Source organism: Diceros bicornis, chromosome 2 (assembly GCF_020826845.1).
Source record: "Diceros bicornis minor isolate mBicDic1 chromosome 2, mDicBic1.mat.cur, whole genome shotgun sequence".
NCBI lineage: Eukaryota > Metazoa > Chordata > Mammalia > Perissodactyla > Rhinocerotidae > Diceros > Diceros bicornis.
In genome coordinates this window covers 90115709-90134362 of record NC_080741.1, presented here as the reverse complement: position 1 = coordinate 90134362, position 18654 = coordinate 90115709, and the positions used below count along the sequence as shown (strand labels likewise).

The 18654-nt window shown below is 58.1% G+C and overlaps 1 protein-coding gene across 6 annotated transcripts in view; it reads left to right on the top strand.

The window, feature by feature from the left end:
• Positions 1-18654, top strand: part of LOC131420416 (nuclear pore membrane glycoprotein 210) — a 111108-nt gene that overhangs the window by 82136 nt on the left and 10318 nt on the right. For 5 of the 6 annotated variants that reach the window (XM_058566408.1, XM_058566386.1, XM_058566417.1 and 2 more), the window contains 10 exons: positions 973-1035; positions 1279-1458; positions 4087-4167; positions 5174-5362; positions 6589-6747; positions 9593-9684; positions 11317-11491; positions 13617-13792; positions 15861-16081; positions 17379-17515. In XM_058566408.1, coding sequence (XP_058422391.1) covers positions 973-1035; positions 1279-1458; positions 4087-4167; positions 5174-5362; positions 6589-6747; positions 9593-9684; positions 11317-11491; positions 13617-13792; positions 15861-16081; positions 17379-17515 — 1473 coding nt within the window. The remainder of the gene's footprint in view (positions 1-972; positions 1036-1278; positions 1459-4086; positions 4168-5173; positions 5363-6588; positions 6748-9592; positions 9685-11316; positions 11492-13616; positions 13793-15860; positions 16082-17378; positions 17516-18654) is intronic. The other variant, XM_058566395.1, reaches the window with a different exon arrangement.

Sequence of the window (18654 nt, the reverse complement as noted above, 5' to 3'; positions counted from 1 at the left end):
GTAACGTGGGGCTGTCTCGTGGTGTTAGGTTTTGACAGGAGCCCCACAGTCGCCAGGGCCCAAGGCAGCCGTGGCCAGGAGATCGTGTCCAAGCGTATCCTTCCGCAGCAGCACTAAACTGTGGGGCTCCTGCCGTGGGTCTCGGCCACACAGGGGCCGGTGGTCTTTATGTTAATCTGTGTTGTAAAGCCGGTGAATGCCATCGTGCCTGCAGATGGAAGCGCCCCTTTCTTCTCCCGGCACACAGGAGTTCACTCTGCCCATAAGCAGCGCGGCCCTGCAGAGACTAGTCCTCAGGCACAAAGCAGCCCCTTGGCCGAGCAGCGCGTTTGCTCACCCTACAAGCTCTTCCACCGCTCCTGCCAGGCGAGGGCCTGGGGCTGCGGGAGGAGGGTGTTGGCACTCTGCCCTGCTGCAGAGACGGGGCATCCTCGACCCTGCCCCCCGAGCCCTGCTCTCCTCATCTGAAAAGTTTCTAGGGCATTGAAGTAGAGAACTATTCTAAGGTAATTTGTCAGTAGAAGTTTGGAGAAATTTGGTGAAAGAGGCAACCTTCCAAAGAGGTGTTGGGGAAATGTGGAAGACAGTGGATTGGAAACTTGGACATATATCGGAGTCCCCCGGAGGACTTGGTAGAGCGCAGGACCCCACCTGGTTCCGCAGGTCTAGGTGGGCTGGAGAGTGCACATTTCTCGAGGTTCCCACGTGGCATTCACACAGTGGAACATGCCCCCCACCACCGCCACCGAGAACGTGGATCATTGGGCCGGGGGTGGGATGAGATCCTGTGGGAACCGCTCAGGCTCCACCAGAGTTGGCCCGAACCCAGACCCTCGCCAGTCAGTCTCCACAGAGGAGTGATGTCCACACAGCATGTTTCTCGCTCCCTGAAGACATGAGGTGTGGATTTCGCCCCACTGCGTGAGCTTGGAACACAACAATCCCCTTTCTGTCTTGTGTCTCCACACCCAGGTCTTTCCCCCGTTTAGGTTGATGCCCAGGAAGGTGACGCTGATCACTGGGGCCATGATGCAGGTAGGAGCCAAACACCACATCCTTGCCCCAGCCCCACCTGCGGCCAACCATCAGCAATGCCATCAGCAATGCGGGCTGCCGCCTAACCCCGCCCTGGCTCTAGGCATGCCTGCCCACCCTGGGCATCAGAAACGGCTAAGGTGGAATGCTCCAGGGCGTTGGCGCCCTCGCCCTCTGAGGACAAGGTGTGGGCTGGCCGGGAGAACGGGGGCTGACGGGCACTGCTGTGTCTCCCCGTTCCAGATCACCTCCGAGGGCGGCCCTCAGCCTCAGTCCAACATCCTCTTCTCCATCAGCAATGAGAGCGTTGCGGTGGTGAACGGCGCCGGGCTGGTGCGGGGGCTTGCCATCGGCAACGGCACCGTGTCAGGGGTCGTGCAGGCCGTGGACGCTGAGACCGGCAAGCTCGTCACCGTGTCTCAGGTAACGGGCGTGGGCTCCATCGCGGACACGGGGCCCTCTAGTGATGGGGCACACTGGCGAGTTGGCCAGCTGTGACGGGGAGGACGCCCTGTTTACGGGGTTTGGGCTCTGCTCCTGAGGCCCACCCCTCTCTGAGGGTCCTGTTTCTGCCCTCTAAGTCCACAGCCCCTGTCTGTCACCCCTGCCTGGGATGGCCCTGCCAGCTGGGGGCACCTGGACCGCCAAGGCTGCTTTTCTCCAGACTGAGTCTCCCCAGCTGCTCCTTAAGGGACAGGTCTCCAAGCGCCTGCCCTGGGGACATCCAGTGCATGAAGGTGGCAGCGGTTGTGATAGTGGACTGTGCACTCGCCTCCTCTAGTCCTCAGCATCCTCGTGCATTTTGCTGCTGTCTCTGTTTGCAGATGAGGGGCCTAAGGAGCCAGCTAGTGGCCCACGGCCGCTGCATAGGGGTTCCAGGACTTCATCCGGGACGGCTGACGTCAGAGCTCTCAGCCTTTTGTCCGTTCATTTCAGGCAGAGCCTGGGGATGTTCTGATGGAAGAGGAGGGATGCTGTTGGCTCTGACACACTTGGTGGATTGCAGTGTGGGTTTTCAGATGCATGTGCTGGCTTAGCTGCTGTAAGCGTGGATAGTTGAACACCAATAGTGTTTCAGACCTGGATTTGTATTTCCAGGAGAAAAAGCAAACCTGGGTCATCCAGTAATATCTTTTGCTCCACTGGAGGTGCAGTTCTCTCCCCAGTCCCTTCAGCCCACGGAGGGATACTCACTAATTGCTTTCGTGGGTCAGCAGAGATGCTAGAAGGCTGAGTTAGGGGAGTCCTCTCCCCAGGAGGGCCTTCCTGCCCCGCGTTGGTGGCACTGACTCTGAGCAGGTGAGAGTTAGTGTCTCCAAGTCTGATGGTTTCCCTTCCTTCCCAGGGGTGGGTCCGTCTTTGGGCCTCTAGAATGGAGATGGAGATGGTTTCCACCTCCTGAGAAGGGCGCAGGGTGCTTGGATTCTCCTGACATCCTTTGCCTGTGGTGACTTGCATCAGGGGGGCTGCTTTGTGGGGCCGGCACCTGGGCTCTAGGAACAGCGTTTGTTTTGTGTGACATGATTGTGGACAAGAACCTTTTCAGAAGCCAGTCATCCCTTTCCTTGTCGGGAATTGGGCCCCCTGAAAGCAGTCCGCGAGCCCCCCGAGTTTGACTCATCTAAACACGGCACCCAGGGGGCTGGTGTGGGTGCCGCCCCGGAGCAGGGGAGGCTGACGTGCCCTCGTTCCCCGAGGCTGCCTGTGATCCGACGTTGAGCTCCTTGACTTACTCCCTTTCCCACAGTTTCAGTGTCTCTCCTCATACCCCAGTTAAACCACAGAGTCCCTCTGCATCACGGGGTGGATGCCCTGGTGCTGCCTACCGATTTTCTAAAGACAAGGCATTGGAATGAAAATCTGTCCTGTGGCAAACAGCAGGGTTCAGGCAGACGTCTTGGAGAGTAAGACGAAGGAGCAGGGAGGCCCTGCATTTTCTCTCTTTAAAGAAAGGATTGGCTTTAGGAACTGGCTCCTTTTTCTTCTCCTGGGGGCCCAGGTGGCTGAAACAGCAGCTGGCTGGAGATTCAGCTTGAGGGGCCCCCAGCTGTGTGTTTCCCCCTGGCCAGCACTCCTCTCTGAGGTCTGCCCTTGCGGGCCACCTCCCTCTCTGCAGCCCCGTCTGGCAGGTCGGGAGGGGAGCTGGGGGAAGGTCCTGGTGCCCCTTGGCAGATGGAGAGGCTGTGCCACCAGCTCCATCTGAAAGGCGTCTCCTTGAGCCCAGGTAGGCAGCGGCTCAGCCTGAAGCCCGCGTGTCCACGGAGGATGTGTGATTCTGGTCAGAAGCTTCTAGTTCCGTCTGTCCAAGAATCAGCACCCAAGGCTGAGGGAGGGGCCAGGACTGGCAGGAGGAGACTGAGCAGTGGGAAGGACCAAGGGAAGGAAAGGAATGAGTGTTTATTGAGCCTACTGGTTGCTAGGTGTTAGCCCAGATCACAAAGCACAAGAATTGGGCTCAGCATGAGCACGTGTAAAAAGGGTCTAGTAGCCTGGATTCAGCATGATTCAAGAGTACTATGAATAAGCCAATCAAGTTAGCCTTTGGCCAGATTAATAGGAATACAGAGTTCAGAATGAAGGAGGGTATAAGGTCTGCTTTATTCATACTCTGCCTGCCTCCTGCATTCATCCCTGTACTCTGCTCAGAGAGCTCGACAAGCTGGATTTGGGGTTGGCAGGGTCTGGAGACCTGTCCTGTGAGGGCTGCCCAGCCTAGAGAAGAACAGTCCCCAGTCACTGCCCCCAAGTCTCTGCAGCGCTCACCTGGAGCATCTGGATCAGACAGGTCTATCGGCTCAGAAGACCAGGCGGGGACCCCCCAAGGGGATGGGAGGGCAGTGGCCAGATCCATGTGGGGTGAGCCACCCACAAAGCCAGGTAGCCTGAGGCAGAGAAGCCTCGTGCTGGACACCCTGTGGGTGCCTTCTAGCTACGTGACCCTGAGCTGGCCGTGACAGGAGCCCCCTTCATTGGCGAGTCCCCTCCCGAAACACCGCCCCTCGCACACCGCCCCTACCCCGGCCAGCCTGAGCCCCAGGGCCCTTTTCCTAGGATCTCGTGGAGGTGGAGGTGCTGCTTCTCCAGGCGGTGAGGATCCGCGCCCCCATCACTCGGATGAGGACGGGGACCCAGGTGAGGCGGGGACCCTCCTGTCTGTGCTGTCTGAGCAGCCTCTTGCCGGGTCTGAGGCTCTGGGTTCTGGGTCCGGAAGAGCTTGGGGGAGCCCCTGCTGGGACACTGTGCCTTCTCCATGCCCTTCACCTGCTCACCCTGGGGACCTGCGGGCTCCGCTTCACTGTCCAAAGGGACCTGCCCCGCGGTCTCCTGCTCCAGGACGCGGCGCCTCTCACAGCACGAAGCCCCTGTTCGCTTCGTGCCTGTGTCCTCGCCTGCTCTGGGGGGCGGTCCTGAGCGATGCCCCCGTCTCCCCGCGCCTGGGGCGGCACCGGCACGTGACAGGAGCCGGCGGTTGTGTGGCGTGCCCCTGCCGAGAGCTTTCTGTGCATTGGGTCACTGGCTGTTCCTGCCCACCCCGTGAGGTAGCTGCCGGTGCCGTTTCCGTGTCACGGGCGGGGAAGGGAGCACGAGAAAGCTTGAGGCGGCTGTCCCGGCCATGCCGCTGTCAGCGACGGAACCGGGAGGCCACGCGGGCGGCCGGGCTCCGAGTCTGTCTGCCCTTGGGCTGCGTCGCCTCCCCGTGCCGTCTGGTAGGCGCTGGGTCAGCGTGGGGAGGAAGACCGTGAGTCCCACCCGCGCCCATCCCCCGTGAGCGGGGAGCCCCTGCTATGCTAGCTGGAGGGAGAGGCGCGGAGCAGGGGCTGCGGGGCGGGGCGAGCCGTGCTGCCAGGGCTGCAGGCGTCTGAGAGCTCCCGGGGTCGCTTCAGGAGCGGGGCTCTGGGCCCCGGGACGACAGGGTGGGGAGGGGCTCGTTCCGTCTCGCGTTTCACGCTTTGCTCTTTCATCGGACCGTGCCGAGTCCGTCTCTGGTTAGGGAAGAGCCGGGCGCGGCTCCCCTTGCACGAAGGAGACGGGGAGGTGCCCGGGCAGTGGAGAGGCCGTGCGGGCGGTGCCCCCGGGCTTCGGGGCCCTCCCGGCGGTGGGACCCTGGTGGTCACGGGGCCTGGCCTCTTCCCTATAGATGCCGGTTTACATCACCGGGATCACCAACGACCAGAACCCTTTCTCCTTCGGCGATGCCATGCCAGGCCTGACCTTCCACTGGTCGGCCACCAAGCGGGACATCGTGGACATCCGGGGGCGGCACCACGAGGTAACCACCCACCCCGAGCACCACCCTCCATCCCAGGCCAGTGTCTCTGCACACGAGGTCTGCACCTTCACGCCCAGGCGGGCCCTGGTCCCTCGCTGCCCCTCTCGAGGCTCATCAGGACTCTTTCTCCCAAATGCTGCCGCCACGTTTTTCATACCCCTGCATCCTTCCTTGACTCTCACGCCTGCTGGGGTCCAGAAATATGGGCTCCCAGCGATCCCTCTCGCAGTACCCAGGCCTGTCCACAGCGCTTTTCATTTCCAGCACGTTCTTGCTGACCATTACAGAGGCCCTCAGTGGGTAAGCCTCCTGACAGAAGGCAGCAAAATGACGGCCTTGCAGGGAAGTCACGAAAGTGCCAGAATGTCACAGGGTCTTGGTCAGGGTCCCTGGTCTCCAGCCTCTGACCCCTTTTTGAGACAACGCTTGGCAGCTGGGGGTTTTCTCCAGGTTTATCCCAGAGGCTGCCCTCCCCTCCGCTTAGCCCTCTGTTGGTGGGACTTAGCCCTTTCTCAGATCTCAGAGGTGGAATGTGCTGGAGAGAACCGACTAACCCTCCAGTGGTAACCAAGCCCAGCCATGGGAAGGGGATCCCCGGGTCGCCCAGCGAGCCAGTGGGGAAACGGCACTGGTGCCAGCCCTGGGGACTCTAGGCTGCAGCCCCAGGTCACGCGGGACCCGAGTGGGGGTGGTTCTGGGAGGTTTCTTCTTGCCTTATCTGTGGACAGTGGGGGGGTGCTGGGGAGGGCGCCAGGCACGGGCATGGGGTTGCCTAGAGGCTGCCCGAAGCTCCTCTAGTGTAGGACGAGTGCCTGCCAGCCTACCTGGTGGGGCCAGGGTCCTGTCTCCACTGCCGGGGGCATCCCCAGACTGCTCGCGTGGTACCTGGGCAGTGTGACCTATTCACAGACACCCCAAACCAGGGGGCCCTCCGGGGGAGCACCGCCAAGCCTCGCGTCCCTCTTAGTGATTCATAACCCACTCCTACACGCTAAAGGCTCTAAGAGGTCCTGCCGTAGAATGCTGGCTTGTGTGGGGTGGCCCAGCCTCTTCCACGAGCACCTGTGAACGTGGTGAAACTGAGCTGGGGCGTGCTGCGCTGGTGCTGGGCCGACTGTGGGCTGCCGCCCCGGGGTTAGCAGGCCCTGAGCAGTGCAGGAAGGCAGCAGCCTCTGAGATCAGGAAGGCAGCTGTCAGGGAATCTGGGAATCCTGCACGGCTCTGCCCTTGGGAGGGTGCTGGGGCCCTGGGGCTCTCCCTGAAGACGTGTTTGTCTGTCCCAGGCATCGCTCCGGCTCCCGTCACAGTACAACTTTGCCATGAACGTGCACAGCCGGGTGAAAGGCCGGACCGGGCTGAGAGTGGTGGTCAAGGCCCTGGACCCCACAGCTGGGCAGCTGCATGGCCTCGCCAGAGAACTCTCTGATGAGATCCAAATCCAGGTAAAGGACAGGTGTGCAGAAGCCACCCTTAGAGGGAGGGTAAGTGCCGACCCCGCAGCCCGTCTCCTCCTCTCAGGGGCCGTGTGGGCACACTGCGGGTGGGTGCAGGGCTGGGGGCCCTGCCCCCGAGGAGTGCTCTTTCTGCAGGGGTCTGGGGTCGGGGGTGGATGAGGTGCTCTGGGGGCTCACAGGCGGGCTGACGGGCTCCACAGAGGAGTGACGTTGCAGGATGGGCGGGGTCGGCCAGCAGGCCCAGAGGAGGGAATGGCCCCTGCAGAGTCCTGGAGGTCCGAAATAGCTTGACAGAATAGCTTGACATGTTCCAAAAATAGCAAACGGTTCTGAGCTTGGCATCTGGGGTGCCTTCTCGAGAGGAAGAGGCTGGAAAATCGTGTGAGCTGGGCATGCATTTAACTGTATTTATTTCACAAACACTCACAGAGCACTTGCCAGAGGCAGCCGTGCTTTCCCACTGCTCAGCGCCGCTCACCCGGGGCTCCCGTGAAGCCTGCGGGGCAGGAGCTGCGGGTGCCGCTGCTTGACGATGAGCCTGTGGCCCCAGGGGGCGGAGCAGCCCTCGCCAGGTTCCAGCAAGTGGGCAGGGGCCCCCGAAAGGCCTTGAGGGCTGTGCCGTGTGGGCAGCCCGTTGGTTGACAGATGGAAACCGAGCCTCAGAGAGGGAGCTGGCCTGTGCAGAGCCCCAGAGGGTGCAGGGAGGCTGAGTCAGGTCCCAGAGCCCAGCGTCCTTCTCCGGCTCAGGGCTTGGCCCCCAGTCTCTCTCCAGCCTCCCTCCTACTTCCCCCGCCCCCTGGGCCCCTCTGTAAAACCGGGAGGGGACAAGTTGCCTCTGAAGAACATTTCTAGCTTCAAGGGCCCCAATCTGCTAGTCTGGGACTCAGGAACCCCCGGGACCCCTAAATTGCAAAGAAAAACTGAGAGTGAGAAATATGAGAAAAGAAACAGGTTCCAGCGCCCTCTTCAAGAAAAAATAAACCATTTCTAATGCAGGCACATGCCCAATCAGGGAAAGAAGCAGATTTTCAAAGAAAGAAATGCCTGTTTACCCATCTCCTCACCCCTGCCTGCACGTGCACACACATACACACACAAACACACACAGACATGTAAACACATACAGACATCCTCTTCCTGGCTAAAAGTAAAATTAAGTTCTGGCACCTCTCATGGAATTAAAGACAGGGGTTTGCACTTCCAAATTCTGTGGCCCCAGTTGGGTCACTTAACAGCTCTGTGCCTCAGTTTCCCTAGCTGACAGCAGAAGGAGTTTGAGTACCTCAGAAACTTAGAGAAGCTGGATCTGGCCCAGAGACGTATTTGGTCTCAGTGCTTCGAAACAGCTTTTATTTGTTGCCAACGTTTAAAAACAGGATGACTTTGTATAAAAATCGAATATGCTACTTGTCCTGAAGACATGGCGTTTTGCCACATGGCAAAATCAGCAGGAGATGGGAAGCAGCCTCCCCTTGACAGAGCTGTTCTCTCCCGTTGGCCACAGGCCCCACCGCTCCCTGCTGTCTCTCTGACAGGCTGAAGATCAGTTGCCATTTACCATGATGCTTGTGCTGTTGCTTTTCTGACAGTTAACGGAGAGGGAGATATCTCTTGTACCTTCACCTGCATCTAAAGAGGGATGACAGAGAATACCTGTTTCCTTAGGAAAAATAGGAGGGAACGTATTTGTACATGCATTTCCTGCACAGTCTGTGTGTCCAAGGTGAAGTTAACGAGGCTGCGTCACTCCGGACGCTGCCTGCCTGGCAGAAGGACTCGCCTGACACAGAACCCCGTCCAGCTCTCAGGGCCGTTTGTCAGTCACCGTTTAGGAAGTGCTGCCGCTCAGTGTGTCACACACGTCCCACAGCTCTTCGAGACAGGCATGGCAAGGATTATTCGTTTTAGACCCATTTTACAGACAAGGAAATCTAGGCTTAAATGTATGCTCAGAACACAGCGGTGCTGGGAGGTGGGGAGTCAGGCCAGTTTCCTCTTGGAAGATCACCCGTCAGTTCAGACGATCTCAGGCACTGGCCCTTAGGAGAATGCAGCTGGTCTGATCAGATCAGAAGCCGGGGGTGGAGGGGCTCAAAGCAGTACTCGGCATCCAGGCTCGAGGGTCCTCAGAGAAGGGGCCTTAGAAGGGTGTTGGGCGCATGAGGATGCGTGCAGAGAGGGGTCTGGAGTTCTGGGGTAGGTGCTGCCGCCGGGGGCTCTGGAGCCATCCAGGGCCTCGGGGCCCCTGGGGAGCGACAGGATCAGATTCCATCCGACATTATCAGGTTTATCATCTGCTGGCCTGAGTTCACCGAGGCCCCACACGCGCTCTCTGCAGATCCTGCGAGAGCGTGGCAGGACAGGGGAGCGAGATAAGGGCCAAGCGGTGGAATGGGGCATGTTCTGAGCTGGTCACCACGAGGAGCAGGCTGTCTTGCTGAGAGAAAGGAGCCTTTAGATGGAACTTTCTCCAGGCTCAGACCTGGCAGAGTTACAGCCGAGCAGACCCTGGGCCCTATAATTCCACATGCTGCCTCGCGTGTACACATCCCGGCAAACCAAGTCTCCTCCCCGGGAACTGGGGGAGAGGCCCCTGCTTCCGGCTCCGGGAGGCAGCTGCCATCAGGGCACACGCTCGCCTGCCTGCTTCTCGTCATGCCCTTGGCCTCTCCTAAAGGTCAGCCCTCACCGGCACGTCACCAGCCACCTGGCAGGTGCTTGCAAGAGCATGTCTCATCCCTGGGCCCCCTGGGCTCTCCCTGCGGGGGGAGACACAGAATCCTGGACAGGATTCCAGTCTATCGCAGGAACTACGACGTGCCCTCTGTCGCAGGTGTATGAAGAGCTGCTGCTGCTGAACCCTGAAGTAGAAGCAGAGCAAATCCTGATGTCGCCCAACTCCTGTATAAAGCTTCAGACAAACAGGTGCGTGACTCAGCGCTTGCTGTCAGCAAGACGGCCGTGCTGCGCTCACGCCCGCCGACTCCTTTGGGTTGTCAGCAGCCGAGGATGCTTCCAGCCAACTGTGCACCTTCTCGGTGTTGTGTTTGAAACGGGCAGCTTCTGCCTTCCTCGTCCTCTTCGCCGTGGACTTGCCCTCCCCTTCTACTCTTCTCTTCCCTGGAGCCTAGGAGCCTTTTAATGCCTGCTGCTGAAATCTGGTCCTTCAAAGGGGGAAAAGGACCGACTTGAGAGTGTTCAATTTTCAGACCCCCTGTGTCTTCAAGACTTGCCGCTCAGAGCGCAGTCCGTGGAGCAGCAGCGTGGGCGTCACCCGGGAGCATGTTGAAATGCACATCCCGGGCACCCCCCGGACCTGCAGAGTGAGGATCTGCACGGTCACAAGGTCCCCGGGCGACGGGGCTGCACGCTCACGTCTGGGAAGCGCAGTTTTAAAGCGTGCCTGCAAACATCACCCTACCTCGGTTTCAGAGGGGACGCCTTTGATGCCAGTGACTTGCGTGTGAACTGCAGCTGCCAAGTGGGGGACTGTAAGGACCATAAGCACTGACGTGTTCATGACATACACACGTGGTGTTAGTTCAGCCAAAAGCGTCTAAACGCCAGGCTCTGTGTTAGGCTCCGGAACAGAGATGGATGCCAGCTGGTGCCCTTGAGGGGTCTGGTGGGGAAGAGAGGAGTTCAGTGTGAGAAGAGCTACAAGGAAATGAGGTGTAATGTTCAAGCTGTAGCCCAAGGAAGGGCCTTCCATACGACGATTTAGGGGAGGCATGTCACGGATGCAGATGCTTCAGCTGGGTCTTGAAGGATGCATAGAAGTTCTGCAGGTTAAGAGAAGGGAGTTGACGAGGGGATGAAAGTTATGGCAGAGGCAATGATATTTGCTTAAAGTCACCTGAGGAGGGTCTCTGGGGCTGGGGTATAAAGAGAGAGTCAAGAGGGGGCCAGCCCTGGGAGCTAGAGGCCTTTGCTTCCCATATAGTATATTAATGAATATGTAAAAGAGCCTAAAATACGGCATAATTTGTCTTCTACCCAGTGCACATTATCAGCAGTTTTGCAAACCACTTTCTGAGCAACTTGCCCATTTTTACCTCGTTACCAGCCCTTGGAAATAGATTGCTCTATTTTCACAGTTGAGGAAGCCAAGGCCGAGAGGGGACGCCATGTGCCTGCAGGCACACGGCTGTTCGTGGGGGCCCTGGGACTGCCTTCGGGTTCTGTCTCCCTCAAAGCTCTGCCTCTTTCCACCACGCCAGGCTGCCTTATCTAGTAAGCTGAAAACAATTGGCCTCAGAAACAATCTCTCCGGCAAATGTCCCATGAAACTCCACCCTCCCCCTGACCACCTGTGGTGCGCGCTGCTCCCAAGAGCGGGAAGCGATGCTCTCCTGGGAACCATGGGTTTTCCAAATTAGGTTCCTGTTGGTGACGGACGAGTCTGCAGACGGGGTGCCAGCACGTGGTCCTGATGCACAGCGGGGCCACGATTGGGCCTTTTCTTCTCCTAGGAGCAGTTGGGAACCCCGGGCCCCGTGCTGTGAGCCACTCCTGCTGCCACTGTCTGTCAGAACGGGTCTGTTTTGTTTTCCAAAGGGACGGCGCAGCATCTCTGAGCTACCGTGTCCTGGATGGGCCCGAGAAGGTTCCCCTGGTGCACATTGACGAGAAAGGCTTCCTTGCGTCGGGGTCTGCGATCGGGAGGTCCACAATCGAAGTGACCGCCCAAGAGCCTTTCGGGGCCAACCAAACCATCACCATTGCTGTAAAGGTAGGATCATGGTTTCCCTGCTTTTTAGAGTAATGAAATCAACAGTGCCGAGGTACTATTTTCCCTTTGTGGGTGTAAAAGTGAACGTATATACCTTCCAGCTGAGAAATTGTGTGTCAGAACTTACTTAAGAATAACTCGGGGGCAAAGGTCCTAGGTGAAGAGCCACGTCGTCTTCTGGCTGTCAGAGCCCAGATCCTGGAGATGACTGATTGTGACGACCTCGTTTCGGAGACGGGGAAGTTGAGGCCCAGCGAGGTCTGTGATTTGCTGAAACCGGCACCCCGGGTCTGACCGGCCAGCCGGTGCCTGGAACATGGCAGGCGCCTAAAAGCAGCGGAGTCGTGTGCTAGATACCTGACCCAGAAGTCAGTTCATTACGTACATGGCAGCCTGGAGAGCTAGGGGACCTGTTTTACAGGCAAGGAAGCGGCCTCCGAGTGGGAATGACGTGCGCGAGCTGGCCCGTGATTGAGCTGAGTCTGGGCTCTCAGCTGTGCTGGGCCAGCTGGGGTTGTGGTCCTTGGGCCACATCACAGTGCTTCCCGGCTCCCTCTGCCGTCCTGTGCTCCTTAGCGACGGGGACTTTCTCCGTGGGCATCCTTGGGTTGGGTCCTGGGTTTATCTTGATCGGAATTTTCTTTCCTGGGGCCGGCCCCATGGCGCAAGTGGTTAAGTGCTCGTGCTCAGCTGCGGCGGCCCGGGGTTCGCCGGTTCACATCCTGGGTGGGAACCGACGCACCGCTTCTCAGGCCATGCTGTGGCAGCATCCCATATAAAGTGGAGGAAGATGGGCATGGACGTTAGCCCACGGCCAGTTTTCCTCAGCAGAGAAAGGAGGATTGGCAGATATTAGCTCAGGGCCAATCTTCCTCACACACACACACAAAAAAAGGATTTTCTTTCCATAGCTCATCACAGCCACTTTCTGAATCCTAATAACAAAATACATGACCACTTTCATGTTTAGATTTGGCCTGGCTCACAGACGTGTTTCCTTAATCAGTGTCTCTCTGTTTCAAGGTGAGTGGCTGGCAGGGAACCCTCCACCCTAGTTTTTGAGTGTGTGCAAGTGCGGGCTCGTCCTGTTTATACTGAGCAGCACCAGCTGTGTCCCCGTCACTGCACCACTGAATTTGGGGGCCAGCTTTCTGGCCAGAATGGATTTTACCTGGAGTCAGAGAACCAAGGTTGATCTTTATGGAGCTCGGGTTCGTGGGCTCCAGAAACCCGTCGTTCCCTCCCTTTCCCATCTCTCCTTTCCCTGGAGCACCTGCAGGCATGCAGTGTCTCCCAGTTGGGCTGCCTCTGCGATCCACGGCATTGTTTCTGCTTTAAATGCCCGGAGAGCCAGGTCCACTAGCGAATCTGACTGGTCAAGCCCAGGGGACATTTTTGCAACATGAATAACGACCTAATTTTTCAGAGTCGTGGGTTTGGACTCTTGTGGGTTGGGTGGGCTCGCTGTGGGGGGGGGGGTGGGAACCTTATCATGAGCTTACACTGCTCTGGGGAGTGAGGCCTTTCCTCTTTCCATGATTCTAGGTGGGTCCATCTCAGTCCTTCCTGAGATGGGGACCAGCCAGGGCAAGTGTCTCCTCCCTGGGGGTGTTACCGAACCAAGTGGGCTCGCCTCCTGGTGAGTTAAATAAGACTCTACACCGGTGGAAGTTGTCTCACGAAGTAAAATGTATTTGTAGTAAACAGGAGACCGTGAGGAATCATTTCCAAAGTCATGGTGTCCCTGAACAAAGGGAAGCAGGAACTTTTATTTGGTTGGGGAGTGAATATTCAAAAGGGAGAGGCAGGTATCCGCTTGCACGGGCTCAGTTGGAGAACATGCTTCCATGTAATGAGGCCTAAGCTCCTCCTGCAGAGATCTTTGTGTTAAAAATAAGGCAAAGGTCATGGGCATGGCTCTTGTGGTGAGGCTTGGTCAGTTTCAGGATGGCTGGTGGTTACATCTCCTTAACATACAAAAGGAAAAGAAACAACTTGGAAAAACAGTTAATGGCTTCCAAACCCACCTTTGAGTTTCTCCAGGCGCCCAGTCGGTGACAGGAGGGGTTTTCAGCGAGGCCGGTTCCTGGCACGGTCGTCACCATACCTGCTCGTTGTCCCGTAGGTGTCTCCCGTCTCTTACCTGAGGATCTCCATGAGCCCCACCCTGCACACCCAGAACAAGGAGGCGCTGGCAGCGCTGCCTCTGGGAATGACCGTGACCTTCACTGTCCACTTCCACGACAACTCTGGCGACATCTTCCACGCTCACAATTCAGTCCTCAACTTTGCAACCAACAGGTAGGGTGTGTGTAATGCCCGTTTCTCGCCGAGGCCATGTCTCACTTGTACCCGGGTTTAATTTCTGGAGGTGACGATGACGACACAGAGAGCCTGATGCCATTGAAAGAAAAGTTGTGTTTCCTTCCCGTTTCCAGGAGGAGGGGCTGTGCCACACTCGTAGGGCCACAGGGGATGCTCCAGGCTCAGTCAGGAGGCGGGAGCGAGGGACACCATGGCTGAGAACCTGTTACTTCACAGCAGGAAGTTCTTCAGTGGGAACGTCCCCCAAGGGGCAGAAAGCGAAGCACAGACGTTGGGATTTGTGGTTGGAGGATTTGTAATAAGGTTTTTGTGCACCTGCGAAAGCCGGACTGCAGGGGAGATACAAACAACCCTGGCCGTTGGTCTGGCCATGTGATCTGTAATGCAAATCATCAGTGACACACACACTCCACCAAGTTGATCAGACAGGCACACACCTTCCAATGCTTGGGCGCTAGTGAGGAGGGAGTCTGACGTTCACTAAGCCTCTGCTCTATGCAGGCCCTTCTGCGTGGCATCTTGCTGACTCCTCACTGTAGCCCATTTGTAGAGGCCCAGAGAGGTCAAGCCACTTGTCAAGGGCCACACAGCCAGGAAGTGGGGTTTGAACACCAGGTCCCATCTGGCTCCAAGTGCAGTTCTTTTTGACTGACTCTTTTGAAATATAGCTGCAGCCTCAGACCTAATGTGGAGGGGGGTGGTCTCTAGAGCGAGGGAAAGAGCCGTGGCCTCAGTCTGGGCCTGCTGAAACTTCTGAGTCTGCTGGAGCAGTGGTTCTCAAAGTGTGGTCCCCAGGCCAGCATCGTAAGCACCACCTGGGAACTCTCGGAGAGGCACTTTCACAGGGCCCAACAGTCTGTTACAACAAGGGCTGCAGGTGATTCTGAGGGGCCTGCAGAGTGAGCTCAGAGGAGGAGGGGAAAGCCTCAGACCGGGAGGGAGTGGGAGGGCTTGGGGAGAGGCTCCAGAGAGTCCTCCCGGGGGCAGAAGGTTGTGTCCAGTGCTGGTGACCATTGCAATTTGGCTTCCCCACGGGCCTCACAATAGATGTGTGCCCTGCTGCTGAACACACCGGGGCCAGGCGTTGGGGGTGGGCCGTGTGGAAGAACCAGGGTTTGGAGGTGGACCTGGTTTGAGCCCCAGCTCTGCCCTTTGTGGGGCTGTGAGCGTGGGAAGGCGGGTCACCTCCCCAGGCCCCTGGTCTCCACACCCATCCCATGGGGAACATGGCCTCGCCCCAGGGCCATCAACTGAGGCCATGGTCGGGGGACCTCTGGCAAACTGGAGCCCTGTGCACACAACACGGGCCATCAGTCAGTCTGGGATGTAGGCTGCCCTGGAGGAAATGGGGCCAGACTGTCCCAGCCTCTCAGCTACCCTGCAGAGGTCGCGCCGGCCTTTTGTGTGGAAGCATCTCTCTCCAAGGGACAGTCAGGGCTCAGGAGTCAGAAAGCATAGCGGAGGGAAGTGATGAAGCCGGAGACCCCAGCCCTCACCCCGCCCCCCACCCTCGTCCAAGCCTTCCCACCGGACGACACTGGCCCATGTGGACTGAGCCTCACTGTGTGCTGGGTGCCCATCCAAGCACTTCCAGGGGCCGACCCAGTGTGACGCTCACGGCCCGCTGTGACGCTTCTCCGCGCTGCACAGCGAGGGAGTGGGCGGAGGCTCTGTGACTCACTCAGGTTGTGCCCCAGAGAGCAGCTGTGCCTCCCCGGAATGTCCTAGCTCCTGCTGGGAAGGACTGGAGAGCACTTTGTAGATCGCTTTCCTCTCTGGGCCTCAGTTTTCCCTGCTGTAATACGGGGGTCCCCCACTGGGACCGTTCCCCACTGAGGGCCGTGGTTCCTCCCAGGGTGACGAGATGCGTGGGGTCTGTGCGGCCTGTGGTGGTCCCTTATCTGGAGCAGCTGCTCAGTAAACGGGAGCTGGAGTGACATCTGGGGCCACGGTCAGTGAACAGAGGACTCACGCTGCATTTCTCCCTCCGGAGCTGGGAGCTCTTGCCCGAGACTGAGAGCCCGCATCTCCCTCCTGTGCCTAGAGATGAGTTTGTGCAAATCGGGAAGGGCGCCGCCAACAACACCTGCGTCGTCCGCACCGTCAGCGTGGGCCTGACGCTGCTCAGCGTGTGGGACACGGAGCACGTGGGCCTCTCCGACTTCGTCCCGTTGCCCGTCCTGCAGGCCCTCTCCCCGGAGCTGTCCGGAGCGGTGGTGGTGGGAGACGTCCTCTGTCTGGCCACTGTCCTGGTCAGCCTGGAAGGTAAGAGAGGTCCTGGCCGCGGGGCCCTTCCGGGTCTAAGCTGTCGGTGCTTAGAGGGGCACACAGTGAGCGCTCCAAGACGGGAGTGGGCTCCGGGCAGGTGCTCAGCTCCCCGTCGTGGAGGTGTGCAAGTAGAACGCGGAGGCTGTTGTAGAGCAGGAGTCAGGAAATGGCTGCTCAAGGGCCAGACCCAGCCTGCTGCCTCTGCTTGCAAATTAGATTTGCTTGGAGCTCAGCCTCACCTGTTCATCTGTGTGTCATCAGTGGCTCTTTTCCTCCTACAGCTGTCAGGGTGAGTGGCGGCGTCAGAGACCTTTGGGCCCGCATGGCCCAGAATGCTTACTGTCTGGCCCTGTACAGAGCAAGTGTGCCGACCCTGCTCTAGAATAGGGCTGTCTGCCGTTGTGGAAACGTCCTGTGTCTACACTGACACAGTAACCGCTTGTAACTAAACACTTGAAATGTGACTAGTGCAGCAGGAGAACTGAAGGTTCGTTTTAGTTAATTTGGTGGCTAGTGGCACCCTATTGGACGGCATGCCTCTAGAAGGAAACTCAAGCAAAGAATAGCTACTGGGCCAGTTCAGTGACTTCCAAATTTCAGTCATTCCCATGCCACCTGTACGTACATCCAGCGACTACAGGTACAATTATTCACTTAATTTCTGTTTTCGGTTGGCTCCTTATTTTTTTTACCTGATTAAATTCATTTTAAAAGGAAGTTAAACACTGCCTTTAAAGTAAAGCAAACATAACTTGCCATAAATAGAATGTGGTTGTTGAGTTCTTTTATCGTATTTGTTATATAATGTGATTGGCTTTTAGCTAAGATGCCGTCTAGTGACAGCTCTGAGCCTGACACTGGGTTTGTTTGCTAAAAAGGGATTGTTAAACCCTCAGGGGTCGGGGTGGGCAGGGTCAGTGCTGTGGGGAGAGCGGGGCCCAGCACCCAGGTCCTCCCAGGACAGGGAAATGATCAGGAGGTTCCAAGCAGGGAGCACTGGAGGTGGGAGGGGCCAGGGGTTCTGGACAGGCCACAGCCATGCAGAGGGCAGGTGCCGCAGGAGAACTGCAGGTGGCTCCAGGTGGCACAGCCAGGAGCGGGGGTGTGGCCAGCACCAGGCTGCAGAGGCGGGCAGTGTGCATTCTCTCCTGGGGGTGATGAGTGAGCTCCCCGGACAGCGATGTGGGGCGTGGGAGTGGGCATGGGGAGGCTGACACCGTCATCAGGTGAGACGGGGTTTGGCTGGAGTGTGCGACATGGGAAAGACAGGTGACATCAGGGCTTCCTGTCTCAGGCCTCCCCGGAACCTGGAGCTCCTCAGCCAACAGCATCCTCCACGTCGACCCCAAGACGGGCGTGGCCGTGGCCCGGGATGCAGGATCCGTGACGGTTTACTACGAGGTCGCTGGGCACCTGAGGACCTACAAGGAGGTGGGGCTTCAGGACACACGTGGCTCAGTGGCCCAGGGGACATGGCTGAGCCTCTCGGGGTGAAACTTGCAGTTCTCAATACTGAGTGATTCCCTTCCGTTTAGGAAGAAGCACCAGCACCTCACAGGGCAGTTGGGGTCTGGGAGTCATGAGTCCGGGGTCTGCACCCACCGCCTGTGAGATCGGGACCCTTTCCCTCCTCTCCCCAGTCCCCGCCTCCCCATGTGCAAAATGGCATGATGACGAGAGGTGGTCTCCTAGGGGCGATCCCAGCTCCCCCGAGCTCCACTCTCGCCGCCAAATCCGGAAGGGCAGGAGTGTCCGGGTGGGCAGGCCACGCAGCGATGGGCGTCACCGACAAAGTTAAACCCCCCCCGCAAGTCATCTTTGGAGTTTTTCTGGAGGGGAACCAAATGGCTCTCTCCTATTTATCTCCAGCCGAGAGTGAATCAATGAGCAGAGTCTGGCTGCGTCGCAGATGCGTCTCATTTTTAGAGCCAGCATGTGCTCTGTCGAATCCAGCAGTTGAACCTAAGTGCTCGCGTGGTTAGTGCTGAGACGGCGGTCTGGGTGAGCCGGCTGCAGGTAGAGGCACCTTGTGCTAACAAGCTGTGCTTTCCCGGAAATAGCTGCCGAGAGTGGCCGGGGCAGGCCTGGGGGTGGGGCGCCGGCAGAGGAGAGCAGGGCATGGGCCAAGGTGTCTATGGTTCAGGAGCCGAGCCCTGGGGGCTGGAACGTAGGGTGTGGGGGCAGCAGAGGCAGGCTTTATGATCAGATAGGAAACACTTGGATTCCAGGTAGCTTCATGGAGTGGTTAAGCATGTGGGCTCTGGGTTCAAATCCCAGCTTGGTTGCTGAGAGGCTGTGTGACCTTGGGTAAGTTATAAGTTATTTAGCCTCTCTGTGCCTCAATTTTCTTGTCTGTAAGATGGGGATAATATTGTTTTGAGGATGAGTCAACATGTGCGAGGCATTCAGAGTGGTACCCAGCACGTAGCCAGAGTTCAGGAGGTATTAGCTGCTCCTGTGAGTCTGCCAGGGCGGAGGGGCTGAAGCTGGTGCGAGATGTGGTAGGGATTCATCAGGGACTTTTTTTAGGCCAAGAGTGATGTAGATCAGAGATGTGTTTTGGAAAGATC